The sequence below is a fragment of the Larus michahellis genome, unplaced genomic scaffold, assembly GCF_964199755.1.
Source record: "Larus michahellis unplaced genomic scaffold, bLarMic1.1 SCAFFOLD_569, whole genome shotgun sequence".
Taxonomy (NCBI): Eukaryota; Metazoa; Chordata; class Aves; order Charadriiformes; family Laridae; genus Larus; species Larus michahellis.
This window is the reverse complement of record NW_027436370.1, coordinates 1-11,679: the sequence shown is the minus strand read 5'-3', so window position 1 is coordinate 11,679 and position 11,679 is coordinate 1. Positions and strand designations below refer to the sequence as shown.

At 69.6% G+C, this 11,679-nt stretch overlaps 2 protein-coding genes across 3 annotated transcripts; one reads left to right on the top strand and one right to left on the bottom strand.

Moving 5' to 3' along the window:
* Window positions 1-378: 378 nt before the first annotated feature.
* On the bottom strand, window positions 379-5,537 carry LOC141737272 (DNA-binding death effector domain-containing protein 2-like). 2 transcript variants are annotated; one of them, XM_074571946.1, is made up of 4 exons: window positions 4,800-5,537; window positions 4,612-4,671; window positions 2,866-2,982; window positions 379-1,798 (listed from the first exon to the last, which is right to left on the bottom strand). In XM_074571946.1, exons 1-4 carry the CDS (start codon window positions 5,224-5,226, stop codon window positions 1,419-1,421), a joined length of 984 nt encoding a protein of 327 aa, XP_074428047.1. In that variant the 5' UTR covers window positions 5,227-5,537; the 3' UTR covers window positions 379-1,418. The 2 variants fall into 2 exon arrangements, with proteins under 2 accessions (XP_074428047.1, XP_074428048.1); XM_074571947.1 differs by lacking the exon at window positions 2,866-2,982 and having other exon boundaries at window positions 4,800-5,534.
* Window positions 5,538-6,173: 636 nt separating this feature from the next.
* LOC141737271 (uncharacterized) lies at window positions 6,174-10,135 on the top strand (the record flags this gene model as incomplete). Its single annotated transcript, XM_074571945.1, has 3 exons — window positions 6,174-6,510; window positions 7,380-7,621; window positions 7,738-10,135. Coding segments are annotated over exons 2-3 (2,638 nt in total), but the record flags the coding sequence as incomplete, so codon positions are not given.
* Between the last annotated feature and the right edge of the window lie 1,544 nt (window positions 10,136-11,679).

Below are 11,679 nucleotides of genomic sequence, written 5' to 3'. Positions count from 1 at the left end.
CCTTTTTACACAAAAAGTCGTTTTTTAATCCCTTCGCTACGACTCGGGCCCTTTATTTCTCTCTCCCCCCCCCTTCCCCCCCCCCCCCCCAAAATCCCGCAGAATTTAAAGTGGTTCCAATTTTCCCCCTTTTGGATTTTACCCCAAATCCCCCCCAAAACCCGGCAATTTCTCGAGACCGAAATCGCCAAAACCTGAGATTTTTCCCCCATTTACGTTTTTCCCCCAATTCCCCTTTTTTAAGCCCCTCCCGTTTTCAGGCGTTTTGGGCCCCCCCTTCCCCTCCCCCACATCACCACCCCCCCGCCCCGTGACATCATCACCCCGTATGACATCATCGCCCCCAATGACGTCACCCCCCCAAAAGAGCAAACCCCGTCGGCTCGTTACTTTAATTAACAGCTCATTTACATATGTACACGCCCCCCCAAAAAAGGGGGGGACTCGCCTAGAAAAATAACGGGGGGGGGGGGGGTCCCTCATTTGCCTCCCCGTAGGGGGGTCCCGCCCCTCCCCCCGTACAAGGGTGGGGGAGGGGCTGAACCCCTCACTCCCCCCCCCCATTATAACGGGGGGGTGGGTGGGATTGAGGGGAGGGGATCTGGGGGGGGGGGGATGGGGAGGGGTGTTCCCTCACCCCCCCCCATTATGAGGGTGGGGGGGCACTGGGGGAGGGGATGGGTCCCTCACTCCCCCCACATTATAAGGGTGTGGGGGGGCCCCTCACTCCCCCCTCCCCCCCTATTATAAGGGTGTGCGTAGGGGGGGGAGATGGGGGGGGCTCCTCACTCCCCCCCATTACAAGGTGGGGGGAGGGGATGGGTCCCTCACTCCCACCCCTATTATAAGGGTGGGGGGGGATAGGGGAGCCCCTCACTCCCCCCCCCGTTATAAGGGTGTGTGTGGGGGGTCCCCCACTCCCCCCCCCCGTTATAAGGGTGTGGGGGGGTCCCCCACTCCCCCCCCCATTATAAGAGTGTGTGTGGGGGGGTCCCTCACTCCCCCCCCCATTATAAGGGTGTGGGGGGGTCCCTCACTCCCCCCCATTATAAGGGTGTGTGTGTGGGGGGTCCCTCACTCCCCCCCCCGTTATAAGGGTGTGGGGGGGTCCCTCACTCTCCCCCCCATTATAAAGGTGTGTGGGGGGGTCCCTCACTCCCCCCCATTATAAGGGTGCGGGGGGGTCCCTCACTCCCCCCCCCGTTATAAGGGTATGTGGGGGGGTCCCTCACTCCCCCCCCCATTATAAGGGTGTATGTGGGGGGGTCCCTCACTCCCCCCCCCGTTATAAGGGTGTATGTGGGGGGGTCCCTCACTCCCCCCCATTACAAGGTGGGGGGAGGGGATGGGTCCCTCGTTCCCGGCCCCCCATTAGAAGGGGGGGGTGTGGGGAGACGATTGGGGGGGGGGGTTGTCCCTCAGTCCTCCCCCCCCCGGCCCCCGGCCGCCCCCAGCAGCCGCCTCCTGCCCTCCTCGTAGTCGTCCTGGTCGACGCTGACGAGCAGCCGCACCTCCTGCCGCCCCACGGCGCGCCGCAGCCCCTCCGTCAGGAAGACGCCCTCCAGCGCCCGCAGCAGGGCCCCGCTCAGGTAGTCCCCCCAAAAGGCCTCCAGGTAGGAAAGCTCCGAGAACTTGATGTCGCAGAGGATGGAACCCAGATCCCGGGATTTGAGGACTCCGCTGGCTTGGCCGAAAACGTCCAGCTGGCGCCAGGGGCCCCGGGGGCGGCTGGAGGCCACGCTGCGGCGCAACACCGCGTCGTGCTCGCACAGCTCGGCCCGCACCCGCAGCCGGATGTCTGGGGGGAGAGCAGAGAGGAAACGGGGGGGTGGGTCGGCGGCACCAGTGGCACCAGTATGCCCAGTATCGGGGCTGGGACGCAGGGCCCACACCCCCCGGGAGCCCCTGTATAGACCCCGCTGTCCCAGTTCTCCCGGTATCAGGGCTGGGAGAAGTAGCTCGGACCCCCCCAGTAGCCCTTATATAGACCCCACTGTCCCAGTTCTCCCAGTATCCCCAGTACCGGGGCCGAGATAAGGGGCTCAGACCCCCCCAGGAGCCCCTGTATAGACCCCGCTGTCCCAGTTCTCCCAGTATCACCAGTACCGGGGCCGAGATAAGGGGCTCAGACCCCCCCAGCAGCCCTTACATAGACCCCACTGTCCCAGTTCTCCCAGTATCCCCAGTATCAGGACTGGGAGAAGTAGCTCAGACCCCCCCGGGAGCCCTTATATAGACCCCGCTGTCCCAGTTCTCCCAGTATCCCCAGTACTGGGGCTGGGACCACGGACCCGGATCCCCCAGTAGACCTTACGTTGCTTGTACTGGGCCAACAGCCCCAGTTCTCCCAGTATGGCCAGTTCCTGAACTGGGCTGACGGCCCAGCTCTCCCAGTTCCTGACTAAGGCTGGCTCTCCCACTGCTCCCAGTTCCCCCAGTCCCATACTGGGACGCCTCTCCCAGTGCCCCCAGTCCCGTACCGGGACGCCTCTCCCAGCGCCCCCAGTCCCGTACCGGGACGCCTCTCCCAGCGCCCCCAGTGCCCCCAGTCCCGTACTGGGACGCCTCTCCCAGCGCTCCCAGTGCCCCCAGTCCCGTACCGGGACGCCGCTCCCAGTGCCCCCAGTCCCGTACTGGGACGCCTCTCCCAGTGCCCCCAGTCCCGTACTGGGACGCCTCTCCCAGCGCTCCCAGTGCCCCCAGTCCCGTACCGGGACGCCTCTCCCAGTTCCCCCAGTCCCGTACCGGGACGCCGCTCCCAGCGCCCCCAGTGCCCCCAGTCCCGTACCGGGACGCCGCTCCCAGCGCCCCCAGTGCCCCCAGTCCCGTACTGGCCCCAAAGGGGGGTGGGGGAGGGGCACCTACCGCAGGTGACCTTGGCGGGGGGGTCAGCGGGGGGGTCGGCGGGGGGTGGGGCGCTGTGGGGGAGGGGGGGCCGCGTCCGGCTCCGGCTGCTGCGCTTCCGCTTGCCCGGGCTGGAGCCTGCAACGGGGAAACGCTCAGCGACCCACGGCGTGACCCACAAGCACCCACCCTGCCCCACAGTGCACCCCGGGGCAACCCACGGTGCCCCACAACCACCCACGGTGCCCCATGGCTGCCCCACAGCATGCCTCACGGTGACCCATGGTGCCCCACAACAACCCACAGCGTACCCCACGGTGCCCCATGGCGACCCACAACCACCCATGGCACCCCACGGTGTGCCCCATGGTGACCTACAGCGATGCACAACAACTCACGGTGCCCCACAGTCCCCCGAAACAACCCACGCTGCCCCACAGCGACCCATAGTGCGCCCCACAACCACCCAGGGCACCCCACAGCGATCCCCATGGCGACCCAAAATCCCCCACCGCGACCTACGCTGCCCCACGGTGCCCCACACCCTGCCCCATGGACACCCACAGCAACCCCTACCAGGACCCAAAATCCCCTGTGGTGACCTGCTCTGCCCCATGGCGACCCCCATGGCTGCCTGAAATCCCCAGGAGCACCGCACTGTGCCCCATAGTGCCCCCCCCCCCCCCCACAGCAACCCACATCACGCTCCACAACCACTTTTGATGACCCAAAAATCTCCCACAGTGACCCATGGTGCCCCCCCTGCCCCACGGCGACCCACAGCACCCTACCCTGCCCCACGGCAACCCACAGCAGCCTCAAAGCACCCCCCCCGCCCCATGGTGGCCCACAGCACACTATACAACCCCTTTTGATAACCCGTAGCCCCCCACAGTGACCCATGGCAGCCCCCCCTGCCCCACGGCGCACCCTATGGCAACCCCCCTACTTTATGGCGACCCATGGCACCCGCCCATCTCATGGTGACCCATGGCAGCCCTCCCCCCTGCCCCACGGCACACCCCATGGCACCACCCCTACCTTACGGTGACCCCTGGCAGCCCTCTCCCCTGCCCCACAGCGCACCCCATGGCACCCCCCCATCTTATGGTGACCCATGGCAGCCCTCCCCCCTGCCCCACGGCACCCCCTACTTTATGGTGACCCATGGCACCCCCCCTACCTTATGGCGACCCATGGCGACCCGCCCCCCTGCCCCACAGCACACCCCATGGCAGGCCCCCTACTTTATGGTGACCCATGGCACCCTCCCTACCTTATGGTGACCCCCCCCCGCCCCACGGCGCACCCCATGGCACCCCCCCTACCTTATGGCGACCCACAGCGGCCCCCCCCTACCTTATGACGACCTATGGCAGCCCCCTATCTTATGGTGACCCCTGGCAGCCCTCCCCCCTGCCCCACAGCACACCCCATGGCAGCCCCCCTACCTTATGACGGCCCATAGCAGCTCCCCTTCCCACCCCATGGCATGCCCCCTACTTTATGGCAACCCACGGCGACCCCCCCCCCGCCCCACAGCGCGCCCCATGGCAGCCCCCCTACTTTATGGCGACCCATGGCACCCCCCCTACCCTATGGCGACCCACGGCGACCCCTCCCACCCCACAGCACACTCTATGGCACCCCCCCCCACCTTATGGCGACCCACGGCACATCCCATGGCACCCCCCCTACCTTATGGCGACCCACGGCAGCCCCCCCCCCCAACCTCCCCGGCCCCACGGCGCGCCCCACAGCACCTACCTGTCTCCCAGCGTTCCCGCGGGGGTTGTGGGGCGCCACAGCTGCCTCTTTCCGGCGAAACTAAACGCACACACACACCCCCCCCAAAAAAAAAAAACAACGAAAAAATCAAAAACCCCAAGAAATCACTTTCTTGCCCCGTTCCGGCCGCCGGGGAAGGGGGGGGGCGAGGGGGGGGGCGGCCTTACCGGGGCGCGGGCGCTTGAGGCTGACGCAGCGCAGCAGGTCGTGGCGGGCGACGGCGCGCAGGAGCCGCAGCAGGTGCCCGAAGTTGCCCTCGTCGCAGAGCCCCCGGCGCTCCAGCTCCAGCAGCAGCTCCCGCCCGTCCCGCGGCCGCCAGCGACCCCCCCCCGCCGCCGCCGCCGCCGCTTCCGCCCCACCCCCCCGGCGCCGCCGCCGCCGCCGCCAGAACTCCCGTAGACGGGGGGAGGGGACGCCCCCCTGTCCCTGCCCCTCCTCCTCCTCCTCGTCGTCCCCTCCCCCCCCCCAGAGCGAGGGGTCCAAAGGGTGGGGGGGGTGGGGGTGGGCTTCCTCCAGCAGCCCGGCCAGTCGGGCCACCTCGCGGGGGGTCAGCTGGGCCCCCACCACCTCGAAGAGGCGATGGAGGGGCAACATCCCATAATAGTCCAGGCAGTCCTCTTCTTCCCACGGCGGGGGGGGAGGGGCGGGGCGGCCCGCGGGGGGAGGGGGGGGAGGGGCGGGGGGGGCGTCCCTTCCCCCCCCCTCCCCCCGGGGGGAGTGGAGCTGGGAGAAGGCGCGGAGGGACTCCACGGCTGGGGGGGGTGGGTAATTAACGGGGGGGGTGTGTTAATTAATAGGGGAGGGAGAAGTGGGGGGGCGAAATTAACGTAGGCGGTAATTAGCGGGGGGTGTAATTAAGCCGGCGGTAGTAATTAAAGGGGGGAGATGACGAGCGTCCGGGCCTGGAAGAGATGGGGGGGGGGGGGGTGTCACGGAGGGCGACGCCGTGACGTCACTTCCCCCCCGGGGCGACCCACACGCTGCCCCACAGCGCGACCCACAGCACCCCAGTGACCCACGGCGCCCCGCGGCCTACACCTATGGCGCCCCACAGCGACCCCCACCGCCCCACAACCCCCCCCACCCCTTTTCCCCCCCGCTCCCCCCCCCCCCAACTCCCAACCGCCCCAGAGCCCCCCAAATCCCCTCCCCGCCCCACAACCCCTCTCCGGGGGGGGGATTTACCTCAGTCCCCCCCCTCCCTGCTGCCCCCTGCGCCCCACGACCCCCCTCTCCAGCCCCTCCGGGAGGGTTTTTACCTCAGTTCCCCCCTCCCGGTGCCCCAAAACCCCCCCCAAGCTCCTACCGGTGCCGCCGCCCGGGTCCTTCTGGCACCTTCGATGCCTCTGCGCATGCGCCGCCCCCGCCAGGCCCCGCCCCTTCCCTCAAGGCGCAAGCGCATTGGCCCGCCCGCCGGGCCACGCCCCCCTGATTGGCTCCGCTCCCCTCCCGCCGCGCGACCTCATTGGCCCCGCCAGCCGCCCGGCCCCGCCCACGGCGCACGCGCGTTGGCCGCCGCCCGCCGGTAAACAGCGCCCCGCCGCGCACGCGCCGCCGGCGGCACGCGGACGCCCGGCCGCCGGCCACGTGACCCACGTGTGGGGGCGGGGCCGGCGCGCCCCCTCCTCAAGGCCACGCCCGCCCAGCGCGCGCCCCCCCACACGCATGCGCGGGGGAAACGGAGTGGGCGTGGCCTGGCCGCCCCCGCCCACCCAGGGGACGGGGCGGTTAGGGGGCGGGGCTCTCTGGCTATGGCCCCGCCCCCCCGGCAGTGCCGCGGACGCTGATTGGCCGGCTGAGCGCGGGCCAATGAGGGCGCGCCTTGGAAGGTGGGTGGGCGCCGGGAGGAGACGGCGGTGGAACTGAGCGGAGGCTGCGGTGAGTCCCGGGGCTGCGCCGGGCCCATAGCGGCTCCTTCTGCCCCATAGCAGGGTCCTTCTGCCCCATAGTGGGGCCCTGTGCCCTATAGCAGGGTCCTTCTGCCCCATAGCGGGGCCCTGTGCCCCGTAGCGGCTCCTTCTGCCCCGTAGCGGGGCCCTGTGACCCACAGCGGGGTCCCCAGGCCTCTAACACGTCCCTCTGCCCCATAGCGGGTCCGCCTGCCCTATAGCGGGGTCACACAGCCCTATACCGAGACTCTCTGCCCCATAGCGGGGTCCTTCAGTCCTGTACCGGCCCCTTCTGCCCTATAGCGGGCCACTTCTGCCCCACAGCAGGCTCCTCCGGCCCTAAACCACCTCCCTTTGCCCATGGCGGGATTCTCCAGCCCTAAACCCGGCCCCTCAGCCCCATAGCGGGGTCCTCCTGCCCCACAGAGGGGCCCCTGTACTTTATACTGGGCCCCACAGCCCCCCAGCAGGGTACCTGTGCCTTACACTGGGCCCCACAGCCCCATAGGGGTGGCCCCCAGGCTCCCTGTGCCCCACAGCAGGGTCCTCCCACCCCATCTCGGCCCCCTCTGCCCCACGGCGGGGGTCCCGCTGCGCCCCTACACCCCACAGCAGCCCCCCCCCTCGTATTCCTCTGCCCCACAGCACCATCCCCCCCCCTCTCCCGCGTCCCTCTGCCCCACGGCGGGGCCCCCCCTCCCGCGTCCCTCTGCCCCACGGCGGGGCCCCCCCTCCCGCGTCCCTCTGCCCCACGGCAGCCCCCCTCCTCGTATTCCTCCGCCCCGCAGCACCATCCCCCCCCTCCCAGTGGGGCAGAGCCCCCCAACTAACCCCCCTTCCCCCTCTGCCCCCCCACAGGGATGGCGCAGGACCTGCCCTCGCTGCTGCTGCCCCCCCAGTACATGTGCTCCGAGTGCGGGGGCCTCTACGACAGCCTGGGGGAGGTTCTGCTGCACCAGCGCAGCCACGGCCCCCCCCCAACGCCCCCCCCGCAGCCCCCCCAGTACCAGTGCCCGGACTGCGGCCGCCTCCTCCCCTCCCCCGCCCAGCTCCTCGCCCACCAAACCCAGCACCGGCGCTGGGGGGGGACGGGGCCACCGGTACGGTACCAGTGCGGCGAGTGCCAGGCGCTTTTCCCTTCCCGGGCCCTTTGCCTCCAGCACGGCCGAACCCACCATTTTTACCCCCAAAATTCCACCCCCCGCCCCCCCCCCAGCCTTACGAGTGCTCCGAGTGCGGCCGCCTCTTCCCCACCCCCGAGGAGCTGCTGGAACACCAGGGCGACCATTTCGCCGCCACCGAGAAGGAAAAGCCGGACGCCGAACCCGACCCCCCCACCCCGCCGCGCTCCCCGCCGGAGTCGGCCCCGCCGTCGGAGTCAGAGTCGCCCCCGGAATTTCGCTGCGGGGAGTGCGAGCGCGGCTACGGCTCGGCCGAAGAGCTGCGACGCCACAAGCGGGAGGTTCACACCGCCGCCGCGTTTCCCTGCCCCGAGTGCCGGCGCGGCTTCGGCAGCGCCAGCCGGTTACGCGCCCACCGCCGGACGCACGAGGGGGGCACCCACCCCTGCCCCCTTTGCCCCAAAACCTTTAAGAAAGCGGCAGCGTTGGACCGGCACCGCCGGCAGCACCGCGGCGAGACCCTCTACCTCTGCGTCACCTGCGGCCGCGGCTTCGTCACCCAACCGGCGTTGGCCGCCCACCGCAAGAGCCACCCGGCCGAGCCGCGGCACCGCTGCGCCTGCGGCAAAACCTTCCTCAACATGACCAAGTTCCTCTACCACCGCCGCACCCACGCCGGCAAGAGCGGGACCCCGCCGCCACTGACCAACCGGGGCGGCACCGGCGGCGATGGCAGCGCGGCGGCCGGTCCCCGGTGCCCCGAGCGGCGTCACCGCTGCCCCACCTGCGGGCGGGGGTTCAAGAAGCTGGTGCACGTCCGCAACCACCTGCGGACGCACACGGGGGAGAGGCCCTTCCAGTGCAGCGTCTGCGGCAAAACCTTCGCCTCCGGCGCCAACCTCCTGCGGCACCAGTTCACCCACAGCGGGGAGCGGCCCTACCAGTGCCCCGTCTGCCGCAAGCGCTTCGCCCAGTCCTCCAACCTCCGCCAGCACCGCCGCCTGCACGCCCGCCCCCCCGCCCCCGCCGCCGCCCCCGCCTCGCCGGCCCCCTCGGCCTGCGGCCACCGCGCCCAAACCTTCGGGGACGGGGGGGCCCCGAGCCGGCACCGGCAACGCCACCGCCACCGTTGGGGCGGGGGGGGGCCGCGGTGGGGACAACCAGGCGGCCACCGCGGGCAGAGGGCGGCCGCCCGGCGAGGACGGGCGACGGAGGGGGAGCAGGGGGGCGCAGCGGCCGCGTGGCAGCACCACGACGCTGGTGGCACCGGGGTCCCCGGGGGCGCTGCTGGCACTGGGGTCCCTGGTGTCACTCCGGTTACTGGTGTCATTGCTGGTACTGCTGGCCCTGGTGTCACTGCCGGCACCGGTGCCGCCGGTGTTACTGGTGTCAGTGGCGTTACCGGTGTCACTACTGGTACCTGCGTTACCGGTGTTGTGGCTGGTACTGCTGGCCCTGGTGTCACCGCCGGCACCGGTGTTACCGGTGGCACTGGAGTCCCTGCTGTCCCTACTGGTGCTGGTGTTACTGGTGTCACTGGTGTCAGTGGCGTTACCAGTGTCACCGCTGGTACCTGCGTTACTGGTGTCATTGCTGGTACTGCTGGCCCTGGTGTCAACGCCGGCACCGGTGCCGCCGGTGTCACTGGCGTTACTGGTGTCACCAGTGTCCCTGGTGTTGCTCCAGTTACTGGTGTCATTGCTGGTACTGGTGGCCCTGGTGTCACCACCGGTGTCATTGGTGTTACTGGTGTCACCGGAGCCCCTGGTGTCACTGGTATTACTGGTCTCGCTGGCATTACCGGTGTCCCTGCTGGTACCGGTGTTACCGGTGGCACTGGAGTCCCTGGTGTCAGTGGCGTTACCGGTGTCACTGGTGTCACTACTGGTACCCGCGTTACTGGTGTTGCGGCTGGTACCGGTGTCCCTGGTGTCACCGCCGGCACCGGTGTTACCGGTGTCCCTGGTGTCCCTGCTGGTGCTGGCGTTACTGGTGTCCCAGGTGTCACCACTGGTACCCGCGTTACTGGTGTCATTGCTGGTACTGGTGTCACTGGTGTCACCACCGTCACCGCTGCTCCTGCCGTTCCTGCCATCACCGGAGTCTCTGCTGGCGCCAGTGTCACCCGCGTCCCTTCTGGCACCGGCGGTACCGGCATTACCGCTCTTACTGGTGTCACTGGTGTCACCGCGGGACGTGGTGGGGGGGCCGGGGATGGTGTCCCCGCGCTGACCGGTGGCCCTGGTGGCCCCAGTGTCGGCCCTGGTGGCCCCGGTGGCGTCGCTGGTGGCCCTGGTGACACCGTGACGGTGCCGGAGCCGTTGGCCCTTTGCCGGGCGGCGCTGGAGGGGGGCGGGGGGGGGGGCACTGACGCTCCGCGCCGATGCCTTCGCCTGAGGGGGGGGGGGGGGGACACACACACGACACACGGACATCACCCCTCCCCCCCCCCGTGGGAAATAAAGTTTGACCCCCCCCAAGGTCGCTGCTGGGGTTTGGATGGGATTTGGGGGGGGGGGGGGGGGGGGGCAAACCCAAATCGGGGGAAAACCGCCCCAAAAATTAAGCCCGGGGGGGGTCACCCCCAAAAATCAGCCCCCCCCCCCAAGCTACGGGGGGGGGGGGGGGCGGTTACCCCGAATATCCAGCCCCGGGGGGGGGGGAAACACCCCCAAAAATTCACCCCAAAACCCGCCCCCCTCCCCCCCCAAACTGCCACCCAACACCCCCCTGGGGGGGGGTCAGACACCCCCAAATCACACCGGTGGCCCCCCCCTCCCAAAAACACACACAACCCCCCCCATTAACCACAGCAGCCCCCCCCCGTTTTCATGCCAATAATTTATTGTGGCGGGGGCTGTACAGAGCCGGGACCCTGCAGGGGGGGGACACGGGGGGCGGGGGTGTCACTGCGGTTTTGGGGGGGGCCCCTGCACCCCCCCCCGACATTGGGGGGGGGGGCGATAACAAAAAATACCACCCTCCCCGGGTTTAGTCTATTTACAAAGATTGATAAAAGGGGGGGGTATTTACAAGGTGGGGGGGGAGATAAAAAGCCCCCCCCCCCCAGACACCCGGGGGGGGGGGGGGGCGTTAAAACCAGCCTTAAAATGAGGTTCGGGCACCCCCTTCCCCCCTCCCCCCCGCCCTGGGCCGGTCGTGGAGTCCTGGGGGGGGTGGGGGGTGTCTGCCCGCCCCCCCCCCCAGGTGTGGGGGGGTTGTTGGGGGGGGCGCGCGGGGGGGCCCCTCAGGAGGGGCTGGCGATGGGGCCGGGACCCTCCCCCGGTGGGACTTGGCTGCGCCCCTTGGATGGGGGGGGGGGAGACAGACCCCCCCTATGCCCACAGACCCTCCCCCTCATACACCCCCCCCCCCCCAGGGCCTCCAACCCCCCCCCCAAATGCCTTCCAGACCCCTAAATGCCCCCCCAAACCCCCCAAATCCCAGCCCAGCCCCCTAAATGCCCCCCCAAGCCCCCTAAATCCCCCCCTAAATCCCCTTCCAGCCCCCTAAATCCCATGCCAGACCCCCCCCCCCCCACCGGCGGGGCTGAAGTTGAAGAGGGGGGGCAGGTCGCGGCCGCTGGGCAGCGGGGGTGGACCCCCCCCAACCCCCTCCAGACCCCGCCAAGCCCCCTAAATGCCCCCTAAACCCTCTCCAGACCCCCCCAAATCCCATCCCAGACCCCCCCAAACCCCCAGCAGCTGCCCCCGCGGCGCCACCGTCTCGGGGGGCGTCCGCGCCCCGAACACCTGCGGGACAAAACCCCCCCCCGCCACCTCCCCGCGTCAAGGGAGGGGGGGACGATGCCCCAAACCCACCCCCCCCCGCCTCGAACCCCCACCTTGGCCCAGGGATGTGCCTTGATCCGCGGGAACTTGAACTCCGGGTAGTTGGGGTTCATCTCCCGGATCTGCTCCCGCGTCGGGGTCCCCAAAACCTGGGGGGGGAAGGGGGGGGGGGGGAAAGGTGAAACGGGGACCCCCAAAACCCCCCCCAAGACCCCCAGCCCCCCCCCCAGCTCCATTAGGGACATT